Raw genomic sequence first — 13245 nt, forward strand, 5'->3', positions numbered from 1 at the left:
TCCTGGCAGATGGCCAACTGCCAGAATGACTTATTATAACCAGGAAGCCCTTCCACTTGATACTGGCAGATGCCCTGTGGCTATATCTGACCTACAAGCAGCTTCTGTCTGCTTGGCCATAGCCCGGGCTCTGGGTCGTCTACTTTTGCTCCTTAGACATCCCAGGGGGAAACAGGCGGGCGGCATAAACCCAGTACACTTCCACGCTGGGAAACACAACCATTCTGTTCTCCGAGTTATCACTTGGGATCCTGGCGGAGTGGGTGCAGTGAGTACCATGGTGTCGCCCAGGGTCACTGGAGGAAGAGATAAAGTGAAGCACGTGCTCTTGTTTGGTTTCTGATGTTGTGATAGACACCATAACCACAAGCAACTTGAGGGGAAAAGGGTTTATTTGGTTGGCAGGTTCCAGTCCGTTATCAAGGGAAATCAAAACAGGGGCTTAAGCAGGAATCTGGAGGCAGGGACTGAATGAAGCAAAGACAATGGAAAAACGGTGCTTATTGTCTTGCTCCCTGTGGCATGCTTAAAAAAAAATACAACCCAGCACTACCTGTCCAGAAATGACACGACTTGTCGTGGGCCCATATCTGTCACTAGTCAAGAAAATACCCTACAGGCATGCCCACAGAGCAATCTGGTGGAGACAAATCCTCAACTGAGATGTCCCTTTGCCAGATATGTCTAGGCTTCTGTCAAGTTTACAAAAACTAACCAGAACAAAGAGGTGAGGCAACTAGATATACAGACTAGCTCCTGGATCACTAAGTTGGAGCAAATGCCTCAACGGTCTGCTTAAGAAAGTAACGGGAAGAGGATTGTCTGAAATAGAGAAGCCGAATGCCTTGTTCTAGCAGTAATCTCAGCGTGATGGTACTTCGGTTGCTTAAACAACAACTGTACCGCTCCAGGGCAGTAAAAAGCCCAGTATTCCTTGAGTTTAGGAGTTGGCACCAGAACCTTTAAATGGGTAACCTACTGCTGTGATTGTTTCAGATTATCCACTAATGGAATTCATGATTGAAGTATTCCTAGCAGTTGTATCGAAGTTGGCAACAAATATGAATAATATGAAGGAACAAATGATAACAATGAAACTGTTCTCAATTTCTGCCTCCAAAACAAGCGATAAAGGTTTAATGCATAATAATGTTAAAATATGGAAAGATTTACATGGTAAACTTAATGAGGCTGTATATTGTAGAAAGGAAAGTTGAATACAGAAGACAAGGTGTCCTGGTTGGTTTTATATTTTGTTGTTGTTTTTGTTTTTGTCAACTTGACACATGCTAGAGTTGTCTGGGATGAGAAACCTCAGTTCTGAAAATGTTTCTATTATATGACCTGTTGACAAGTCTGTGGGGCATTTTTGGATTAATGATTGAGGTGGGAGGGCCTAGCCCATTGTAGATGGGGCCATCTCTGGGCAGGTGGTTCTTGGCTGTATAAGAAAGCAGCCTGAGGAAGCCGTAGAGAGCAAGCCAGTAAACAGTATTCCTCCATGTCCCCTGCTTCTGTTCCAGCCTTGACTTAACAAAGGGCTATGTATGATAAAGATGGGTAAGCCAAATAAACTTTCTCAGTTGCTTTTGGTCATAGTTTTATCACAGCAATGGAAAGCAAACTAAGAAACAGGATCATCCATCCCATGAGCACTTCTCATTCTGACCAGAAGGACTAGGGAAGGCTTTCGGTGGCTCTACCGGAAGCAGAATTAACCAGTGGGACTTCTTGCACCTTATGAACATGGTGGGCAGGAGGATAAATCTAGGCTCTGAAAGTGTGTTTTTAAATTTATAACAAGATTGAGAACTGACTGGTTTACTTTATTCCTACATGAAAATTGAGCTCCTTTAAAAAATTAATAGTGCAGATCCAATGCATTTTAAAATGTTTCAAGCAGGTTTGTGTCTGTCATTCTTAAAACTAGAGCACACATTTATAATAGCTCATCTCCACGGGGCTCTCCTACTTTCCCCCTGAGATCAGAGCTAATGGGCTGATCTGGAAGATGATGCCTTGAGCTTCTCAGGGTGGAAACGGAGAATTTGTCGAATACAGTCATACCGAGTGGTTCTGACTATATGCTGTATAGAATTTGTAGATTAGTGGAAATCCCCCTGCCCCAGATTTGGAAGATAACTGGCAATTCTAACTATAGATTCGGAAATACCAGTCAATCTAGAGCCCTAAATTATAGCATAATGCAGATTCCAATATTTTGACTTACATTAAGAATAAGCACACATGCATCTGTGCACACACACACACACACACACACACACACACACAACTATACAGAGGTGACAATGAAGCGCATTTACCTGCCATGCAAAATTGTTCAGTGCTGTCAGCCTTTTTTCTGCAGTGGCACTGAGCAAGCTTAATTAGGGCCAGTTCTGTCTGTTTGGTTCTAGTCAAGCCCTTTATCTGGAATAAGTGGAATCAAGTTTTGCTAATATTAGTGGACCCTTATTTAGCCAAGTTACTTTCTGGTGAAGTAACATGAAGACTGAAGTTTGTGTAAAATCTATCCATGTTATGACTCATCACCAAAGTCACTCTAGATAGAGCCTACGTGAGATGGGGTCTCACTATGTAACCCACACTGGTGATCTTGAACTTGTAGAACTTCTGATGCAGATTTGCCCCTGGGAGAACTTACATATTTTGATCAAATATGGCAGCTAAGATTTATAAACACCTGAAGCTCAATGTAGATTTTCCTGTCTACAACCGTGCCTCTTACCTTACTTCCTGTCTACAATAGCACCTCCTACCTTACTTCCTGTCTACAATAGTACCTCCTACCTTACTTCCTGTCTACAGTAGCACCTCCTACCTTAATTCCTTTGCTCAGCTTCATTATTTTCTCAAATGATAACACAGAATTTTATAATACTGTATCCTGCTTCTTGTCTGCTCCCTCCATGAGACAGTGAGCTTTATGGGGCCAAAATCATTGTCTCATCTCTAGAACCTATCACTCTGTTTGACAAGAAGTAGTTAATAAACATGCATTAATTTGTCAAAGTAAAAGTTTTATCTATTGTAATTTTATACTATGTGAGAGTAAGTTCCCAGAACAACTTACTTATAGCAATTTTGGGGGATTAGAAAATGGACTGGACATTTTCTTTACCATGCATGACTCTGGTCCTCTTAATGGTGTGCCCAAATTCTGTAGTTCTCTTATTTAAGAGTACCACTGCATACATAGATTCTGAGATTGTAAATATATTGTCACAAGACACAGGAAGTGATTATAGAATAAGTTCCTAGGGTCAGTGTTCATTATGTAGCCTGTGTAAATTCTTCCAAGTCCTTCTAGCATGGTTTAGCTGAACTTAAAATCTTTTTAATGGTAGCTTTCTATGTATGACTACCTCTGCTCATTGTCATATACAATGTCATACACTCTGTCTTCTCTTTAGACAGAGATAACTCCATTTAGAAAGGTTCTAGTTCCCTGTCCTCCCTCCTGTCTGGTTCCAAAGGATCCTTAGAGATTGAAACTTTCCCACGGTGTAGACATTGAACAGCTGACTTTGAATCTCTGCTCTGCAGCGTTAGCTCTCCTTTCCCAACCATGCAAGGATCGGTGGCAATAGATAATAAGCTTGAGATCTTAAGTTGTTTGGCAGATGAGATTAAAAGTGCAGTAGCAGATGACCTGTCCTTTCTCATTCATTGTCCCCTGTCCTCCCTCCCCTACAAGACCACAGTAGATCACCAGAGATGAAGTTGATTTGATTCTTTGTTAGACCACTGATGGTGAAGATTCTTGCCACATTTGACTCCAAATAACTTAGCAAGACACGGTTAGTAAATCAGAATAATAGTTTAGCTGTTTTTTTTTCCTCAGCAGTTTTGTGTTTGTGCATGTTTCTGCTAGTGCATGCTCACATTTGTGTGGGTTTATGTGTGTGTGTGCATGTGTGCTTGCTTGTAGGACAGAGACCAACTTCAGTTACTGCTACCCAGGAGTTATCTTGCTTTTAGGGACTTGGGGCTCACAGATTTGACTAGGCTGCACAGAGCCCCAGAGCTCCATCTCTCTGACTCTCCAGCCTTAGGACTATAGGCATGTGCCAGCTGTGGTGTGGTTTGTATATGCTTGACCCATGGAGTGGCACTATTTGTAGGTGTGGCCTTGTTGCAGTAGGTGTGTCACAGTGGTTGTGGGCTTTAATACCCTAGTCCTAGCTTCCTAGAAGCCAGTATTCCCCTAGCAGCCTTCAAATGAAGAGGTCAAACTCTCAACTCCTCCTGCACCATGCCTGCCTGGATGCTGCCATGTTCCTGCCTTGATGATAACGGACTGAACCTCTGATCCTGTAAGCCAGTCCCAATTAAATGTTGTCCTTCTAAGAGTTGCCTTGGTCACGGTGTCTGTTCATAGCAGTAAAACCCTAACTGAGACACCAGCACACCCATGTTTTCCCATGCATGCTAGGGACCAAATGCAGGTCCTCAAGCTTAGGCTGTAACATTTTACCCAACGAGTCATCTCTTAATCTGTCAGTTATATATTTGTAAGATGAGAACCTTAACCATAAACATATGCCAGTGTGCTTACGACTTCTCTTTTCTCTAGTGGAGTAAGCACAGCTTAAACATCAGTACAACTGACTTATCCCAGTTACCACATTAGAGTAATACAAGCTGAACTCTAACAGTCACATACAAAGATACTCTTAGTCTAGGCCACATGCCAGAGAGTGAGAAACTTACAGACTTCTATGATTACTGATATATAACTGCAGCTAGTCACCAAGTCTTGTTTCTCTGGCCACCTCTCTTGTAGCAATGGTTGTTAAAAAATAGTCAATTCTGTCAGCCACGTGGAGACAGTTTGGAGAGCAGAGTTGGGAACAGAGAGGACACCATACTTGCTGCTCCTGTAGGCAGTGGTCAGAAAGGCTGCAGAACATATATAGGTACAGGGCATTCTCCCACAGTAAAGAGTCATCCATGGACAAAGTACTGAGGTCACAAATTCTTGTTCTCTACTGCCAGAAATTAAAAGCATGAAAAGTCAGCATGGTGTTGGAAGCCTAGCAGCTTAAGTGAAGCCAAACTAATTCTCTGTGGCTGGAGTCCTGGACACAACACCAAGAACATCAGTGTTTCAAACTGTGTTTAATAAAGTGACACTGCAGGATGCAGCAGATGTCAGTCCACTGGCTCCAAAGGCAGGACAGCAAATGCTGCTCTAATACCTAATCCCACCGCTCTGCTGGGTAAACTCCAAGGAAGAGGACGCCAAGTGATCCTTACAACTAAGAGTGTCAGAAAATGAGGGAACAGAAAACTTAGTTGTTTGGAATTAAGAGGTATTATTAGGTGGCTCACAACCTAGGATCAACACCACCATGTGAGATCCACAGCAGAGATGACTGCAGATGCCTGTCCTTCTGAATGTGGTAGTAGGGAGAGAAGAGTGTGGATGGATTTCCCAGCAAGGGAGATCAGTCAGCCTGGCTACGGCCCCAACTTTAGTCCCTGCCCTTGAACCGAGCTGTATGATACTCAAGCCTTCTTCCTAAAGTTAGGAGCTGGCCCAGGAATGGCAGGATTGGGCTCAGCTCTTGCCATTCTCGATGCTTTCTTGTTTGGGCACATAAGAATCGAGATAATTCTATATTAAGACACCAGCGTTGTACATTTATTAATTTGCAGTAGCATGTGGTGAAGGAAATAAAGAACAAAAGAACACATGCAGTTTTACACCCTCAGGAAAACTTTAATTGGATACTCACTCATTCAACAAACACCAACAAGCATCTTCTTTGAATAAGATATGAAAACTTGTACATTTTAGTTTTTAAAGATGTGTTTTAAACAAACCCGGAGCCCTTTAAAAGTTTATTTCCCAGGATTTAGAGTGGTTAACATTCAGCTCCCCAGTGAAGTTCCTCGCTGCGTTCACACAGGACAGATGGGCTTCCATTAGCTAATATGCTTCCAGGTGGTGCTGACACAGCACAGATTTGAATATTCCTCTCTGTGGGAAGTAGAGGTGCAACTTCTATACTTAACCTGCTACTACAACTTTCCTTATAGCCTTGAGTTTGCAGGGACCTAAAGTCAACTCTTAGAGAAGAAATGCAAACAAGAAAAACTGGAAATTTCAGCACAGTCCCCATTCTGCAGCTTAGTTCTTGTTCACCCCAGCAGGTTGTGCTCACAGAGCAAACTGCTGGCTTGGGCTGGGTTCCGAGCTGGAGAGCTGTCCGCTGGTAGACCAGAAAGCCGCAGCTTCAACAGTTACATCTTCAAAAAGGCCACCTGGAAAAAAAAAATCCACAGTGCTTTAATGATGGAACGGAAAGCTGCATGTCAGATCTGAGCGGGATGGGGCCAAATCTGGTCAACAGGACACAGACCAACCTCAGAAGAATTCACTCGGGCGAGGCAGACATTGCACTTTATAGCAAGAACCAATCAGTCTTTTTTAAATGAACCATCAAGTAATTAGAATGATTCATATCCATTTTTTAAAACGTTTTAATTGACAGTAAAGCTAGATATCCATGACGTAATCTAGTTCATGCTTCCATTTGTCCAAACTACTCTTTTTAGACATTCTGTTAGCAGAATTCTGAGTCTAAAAGATTACTAGGCAATTTTCTGGCCTTAACACCGTTGGTAAGTACCCCTTCTTCTCTTCAGGCCATGCTGATAATTTTAATCACATGCAATTATACTTGTTGTGTTTGCTAGCAGTAATTCATCTTAACCTAGTGTTTAAAAAAAACAAAAAAACAAAAAAGGAAAACTTAATTCATACAGGCATTTGTGCAAAACATTTCGAACTATCAACAAGGTTTAGCTCAAACAAATGCTTGTAACTTCCCAAAAGTTCTGATAACAAAAAAAAAAAAAAAAAAAATGATAGCTAACTACAAATGTTTATGGAGTTTTAGTCCTGAGGTGACAGTAAAGCCAGAAAGAGAGGGCAATGCAGAGATAATGCTGACGAGAGTGGTGGGTTTGGGAAGCTTGTACAAGGCCACCCAGAAGTAAATTCATTCCATTCTTAGAGAAGTATCAAGGAAGTTGGTGCCTAAGCCCCAGCTGCAGCAAAAGGGGCAGGCAGGTAGTTAATGATCCCCATTACAAGGAAAGAAAAAAGGCAGAACATTTCGGTGCAGGAGGCACGAGCTTTATGGAGAGGGCTTCAGAGGATGTTACTCTTCATGTGGTGCAGCAAGGAATGCACCTGCTGAGTTTCCACATCAACTTCCTGCTGAGCTCCTACATCAAGTTTTGCAATGAGAGCACCGAAGTTGAGGGAACAAAAAAGGAAGAAGGGTTACACAGTTTCTAAACATCATCTAACCATGGGACAATTACAGCTTATAAACCTCCAGGGCTTTCTGTGAAGATCAAGTGAGATAATAGGCCGAGTGAGGGTGGGGGAAATGTGTTTTAGGCCAGGACACACCAAGCTTGGCCCTATTGTGTGTGGAAGCTAGCCTTGGGCTACACAGTAAGGAGCTGTCTCAAAATATGTGAATAAATAATAAAAAATATAATGGTTATGAAGAGATAATATGCTATATAAATCCACATGATTTTTTCCCCCCATCTCCCATTTCTCCACCCTTACCAGATGGGTCAGGGTGTTAAGGGAGACATGTCTATGTCCCATTAGGGATGGAGGAATGGTTTAGAATTAGACTGGACAGGAGACTACAGGTCTTGAGTATTAACACAGAGTCTATTGAGGGCGGTGGTGTTCTGCTTCTATGCAAACAGTCTGCTGGGAAAACACACTACCTTATAGAGACAAAATCAGTTACTGCTTTTAATTCTGCAAATTACTGTGGCACTGAATAGTTAAGGGAGCATCTAACTCCAATCCATGCCATAGTGAAAATGGTTAGGAAATTTAGCTCTGAAGTCTGGTTGTCAACAACTGTGAGGGTGTGGTGACTGACATCTAACAGGGAGAGGCAGGGATGTTGCAGAGCATCCTAAAATCACAGGGCAGCTTCTCCCAAGACCCCCAAATGTGCAGTGAAGAGAAACGCTGTAATTACAGGATCTGTTTGCTAGACCAGATCTCTCATGGACTAGTTCTGTGACCTTTCATAGACGGGTTAACATCTTTCCATCTTTCCCCACCTGCAAGATGGGAATTGTAAAAGGCCCACCTGAAACCTGTAAAGCATTTTGAAGTGTAGTAAGCTAATTATGACTCTACTTGCCCTGGGCACAGCCTTGGGATTAAGGCAGAGCAGCATTTGAGACACTGGCTTACCAACAAGAAAACTAATGCAGAAAAATAAATGGCTTACTGAGCACACAAGGCCTGACAAGTGTCCATGGTGGACCCAGAGGGAAATGGATGAAACCCCACTTTCTCACAGTAACCTTGCAGATAAATGAGAAAAAGCCAGAGGCACAGGATCCTTGAATCTTCACTATTGCCTGGACATCAACAAATAGCTTTGGTTTCCCATGCTTCTAACATGGAGAATGAGAACTTAAACTGACCAAATAATGCAAAGCCCCCAACCCCACCCCCACACCACCAAGTAAGGAAAATCTGAAATTTTGACCTAAAGAGGTTTTTTTTTTATCTCTCTCTAGTTTTGTTAGCTTTCCCTACCAAGTATACATTATGTACTTTTTAAGTTTCACTAACAAAAATACATACCCAACCTTGGGAGCAGGTATTACATAATGCATTGTGGTATTTATTTATTTATTTAAATCACTGTGAGTTAACTATTTCAAAAGCTGATTTTGTATTCTCTAGCTTTTATCTGTGACAGGAAAATCTGTTTCCAATTTGTTTTAAGAAAGTTGTTGGTTGGGGTTTGTTTTGTTTCTTTTTTTCTTTTCTTTTCTTTCTTTTTTTTTTTTTTTTGCTTGTACAATGCTGAGAAAATCCTGTTCCAAAGCTTTTAGAACACATGCCTACAGCTGAACCTCTAGGCTATGTTGCTGGGTCTTGCCTTTCTGGAATGTACACTCACAAAGCGTAAACAGTGACTTGAGACATCGGGAGAGCGGACTCTTTCCTGTGACCATAAGATGTGACTCTGTTCTGTGCACACAAATATGAACACTTGGAGAGGAAAGAACCTGAGCCAAGAGATCTAAAGAGGATGGATGTTCCTGCTTTGGGTCATCTGAAAACAGCCGTCTTAAATGACAATAAACAGAACTAGACGGATGGAGTGGTGAACCAAGGGTTAAGTCAATACTGCTTCAGATACATATAAGCACCATGTTCAACACTTAAAAACATTTTTTAATCTTAGTCAAGAAATCTATATTGTTGACAGAGATCTCAATCAATAAGAAGATATGTTGTCAAAGCAAACCACACGAGACAGAATTTTCATTTTAAAAAGCTATCTAAGTGCTTTGGGATATGTTAAACAAAACCAATAAGACTGTAAAATACTGAAGAATTTGAATTTCATAATGACAGGTTTTGATTTTTTTTAATAAAAAACAAAAATTTTTAAAATTAATTTCAATTTTTTTAATTAAACAAATTTTCATGTATATGAGTGTATTGCCTGCATGTATATCTGTGCCTGGTATCTGCAGAGGCCAGAAGAGGGTGTACAATGTCGTGGAGTTGGGATTAAAGTCAGTTGTGAGCCACCGTGTGCATGCTGAGAATCGAATCTGGGTCCTTTGAGGGACCAGCCAGTGCTCTTAACACTGGGCCATCTCTTCAGCCCTCAAAACTACAGGCTTTCAAAAGGATCCTACAATAATTAGTTATAGCTATACACAGTTGTCCCTTTTCACATGAAATAGTTCTGGTAGCAGGAAATAGATTAGCTTTATAGTAAGACAAGATTCTATATTTATGCTTCGTATATAAAGTAAACCTTACATAATAATATGGTTTCTAAGACCCAAACTTCATTTACAAAATAAGATATAATTGTGAACACAAATAAATTTGACTTTTTTTAACCATTTATCAAATATGTTTGATAGTAACAATGAGATTAAATGATTTTTTTCCCAACTCCCTAGCTCAGTATTTATCAAGAGGCTGCTGCTGAATATAATATGACCTATTCCTCCCTTGGGGCTGGTAGGCTGACTTCATTTGTCTATTGGTCCAATCTGGCTTATTCCACTGATTGTCCCAGTAACAATTACACTTATAAGAAAAGATGCTTTCATCATGCTAAGACAGGAGTAGGGGTCAGCTAAGCAATGAGATACCCTAATAGGATGGATAGGTTTAAGATGTATGCTTAACACCTGCTGGAGGAAAACTCATCCCCTGAGTTATGAAAAGAAGATAGACTTCTAACGTAGTTCAGAAGTAATTATTACTCTAATTATGAATTTGTACTGGCAAAAAAAAGACACAGTAAAAGTTGGCATGACAGAGAGTTTGGTGCATGCTTGTTTCCCACTGAAGGATGCTGGCTTGCTAAAGGGATTCTGGCAAACGGTCTAAGGAGGAGGAGTCCCTGCCATGGCAACAGGTGCATTTAACTAGACTAAGAAGCGAAAGCACAGCCCTCGATCCCCACAGGTTCTAAACAGACCTGGTAGAGACTTTCAAAATGTGGGGCAGAGTGAGATGGGATCTGTAGATTAATGTACACTTTCAGCCATAGTATACCCTATAATGAGTGTACCAGGGGAATAGGGAAATTAAGCTACCAGGAACATGACAACCAGAGGCTCCACATGAAGATAGGGCAGAAAGTGCAAACCAATACATCAGTCACTTGTCTGAGTTCCAGCCTTCACCAAAGGAAGCAAGCTCAGGACACACACTTATCATCACTTCTTTCAGAATATGTGGATTATGGAAGGCACCATCACAGCTGGACAGACCTACTGTGACACTGGAGTGAACACCCAGTTCTGAAACACTGATTACATAAAGCAAATGTAGTCACTTTGCTAAGGACAGCAAACACAGGGGGCAAAAACTTACATGGGAAGAGTCTCTAAGCGTTTCATAAAAATCTACTGCCACAAGCACAAATTGTATTTGTTAGGAAATAATGATATTAATGTGGGCTAGTGCTAAAAGTGCTGGGTATAAAACAGGGATACCCCAGTAAGTATATTATCACACAGACATTCAAAAGTTCTAGCTTCTCTTTTCTCTGGAAGAGATGTGAGGGGGTTCATTGAGTAAGTATACAGTGGCACCAGGGTGTCTGCAAATTGTCCCATTGGTATCAGACCCTAAACAATCAGAGTGGAGTTCCTGAAAGCCAGTCTTTTCTCCAGTACCAATTAATTGAAACAGTTTCCTATATCTCCAGAAAGGTGGCTTAAACAGAAAATAAAACTTTCTCTCTCTTTTTAAAACATATTTTATTAAAGGAAGCCATTGCCTCTTTGAAGGTGAGTGCTGAGGACACAGAGCTGGGATGTCAAACCTTCAAACCAGGGAACTAAGCTTTCTGTAGAGAGCAAAATCACTGAAACTGATGTCAGCAACAGTTTTTAAGTTCTGATTTGCCTTGAAACAGTAATTCCAATCGACATGCAAACAAGGCAAAACTTCCCCCTGGAAAAAGCTTTTAAGCCACTGTCAAGGGCAGAGGCAGGAATAGCCTGTGAGGATGCAGCTGGGGATCCCACTGGTTAACACGGAGAAAATGCCATGAATGTTATGTGCAAGCAGAAACTACATGCTGTAATTAGAGGCCTTCGGGTCAACACCGTTTGGGTGTGTGAGGGCAGAACTCTGTCAGGCAGGACAGGTGACTCCAGTGATCTGCCATTCTCTTCAGGGAAAGGGCTAGCAAAGTCATGGCCACACTTCCAAGCTGTCTCGGTTAATTTTATGTCATATTTCAGCAGCTTTGCTTCTGTGATCTGCTTTAATAATTTATTTGTAATTTTGTATGAAATATGGCTCAAACTAGAAAATATAGAAAAGTACACATAAAAAAGGAAACTATAATTTTTGTAGCTCCATTACTCAGAGATATTAAATAATGTTTTGTTTTTCTTTCCAAATGTTCATTTACCATATATATCCAGTCACTTCTATATATGCTGTTTAGTAATAATACATTGTTTCTATTAAACCTACTGATGTATTGTGGCAGTTTTCACATGCTATGCTAGTAATATTTTTTATGATAAACTTTAATGGTAACATTATATCTCACTATATATCTGTGTCACTTAAGGAGGAAAAGAAGTATAAACATATAACTCTTTTTTTCTTTTCTCTTCTTTTCTTTTTTCTTTTTTCTTCTTTTTTTTTCAGAAACAAAATTTGGGGATTTAGAATGAGCTGGTACTGAGCATGGTAGTTCTTGGGTTCTGCCTCTGGACCCTCCATCATCCTCACCTCTGGGGTGCTGTCTCTGTATCAGCATCATCCTCACCTCTGGGGTGCTGTCTCTGTATCAGCATCATCCTCACCTCTGGGGTGCTGTCTCTGTATCAGCATCATCCTCACCATCCAAGAACTTGTTAAAGGAGAGTTATCCTGACTTACTCTGGACCCAGTGGATCAGAAACTTGGGGAAATTGGCTTTTCAATGAGGGCCTTCCATATGACCCTGCTACCTTCTACTTTGACATCCATCAGTATAGTCTGATTTTACAAAGCTAAGCATCTGATCTTGGGAAAGGTTAACTGACTTGTTTGAAGTCAAACCACAGATTTTCTTACTTTAGCAAACAAAGTGCATGCTTGACCAGCACAAACTGAGGGCGCTTGCTGGCATGAGGGTCCAAAACAACCGTGAATCTGAGAGGGCACTGGGGACAATGGAGAAAGGGTTGATAATAGGGATGACGGAAGGCATCAGGTAGAGAATAATCAGAATCCATTCTATAAATGCATGGCATTGTCAAACAGGAGGAATCAATAAAAAAAATTATTCTTTAAAAGAAAACATCTTTTTCCTCTAGAAGAAAAATAAAACTGGAAAAAAAGATAAACTTAAAGTAGGGAAAAAATCAATTAAATCTAGTGCTATTGTTTGGAAACATGCATTAACTACGTATCTTAACAGGGCTCTGTGTAATATCACCATAAATGTCTATAAAATCACTGACTAGACTCACCACCCTTCATTCCAGCCCCACCCCTTTCACCACACACTCCAATCCTAACCATCATGATCTTCTTTTAGGGTGAATTCTTTTTGCAAGGGAGAAGACAGCAGTATTTGTCTTTGTTTTACTTCACTTAGCTTGCTGATCCCAGCTCCACCCATTTCGCTGCAGAGAACAGACTCTCTTATTTATGATTGAATGGCATAGTGC

At 41.0% G+C, this 13245-nt stretch overlaps 1 protein-coding gene across 2 annotated transcripts in view; it reads right to left on the minus strand.

Annotated features, from left to right (window-relative positions):
- Positions 1-5648: 5648 nt before the first annotated feature.
- The window catches only part of Ube2cbp (ubiquitin-conjugating enzyme E2C binding protein), a 157743-nt gene continuing 150146 nt past the window's right edge, over positions 5649-13245 (minus strand). Inside the window, exon 10 of one of the 2 annotated variants that reach the window (NM_027394.2) lies at positions 5649-6291. In NM_027394.2, coding sequence (NP_081670.1) covers positions 6271-6291 — 21 coding nt within the window. In that variant the 3' untranslated portion in view covers positions 5649-6270. The remainder of the gene's footprint in view (positions 6292-13245) is intronic. The other variant, XM_006511432.4, reaches the window with a different exon arrangement.

The sequence above is a fragment of the Mus musculus genome, chromosome 9 (genome assembly GCF_000001635.26).
Source record: "Mus musculus strain C57BL/6J chromosome 9, GRCm38.p6 C57BL/6J".
Classification (NCBI taxonomy): Eukaryota; Metazoa; Chordata; class Mammalia; order Rodentia; family Muridae; genus Mus; species Mus musculus.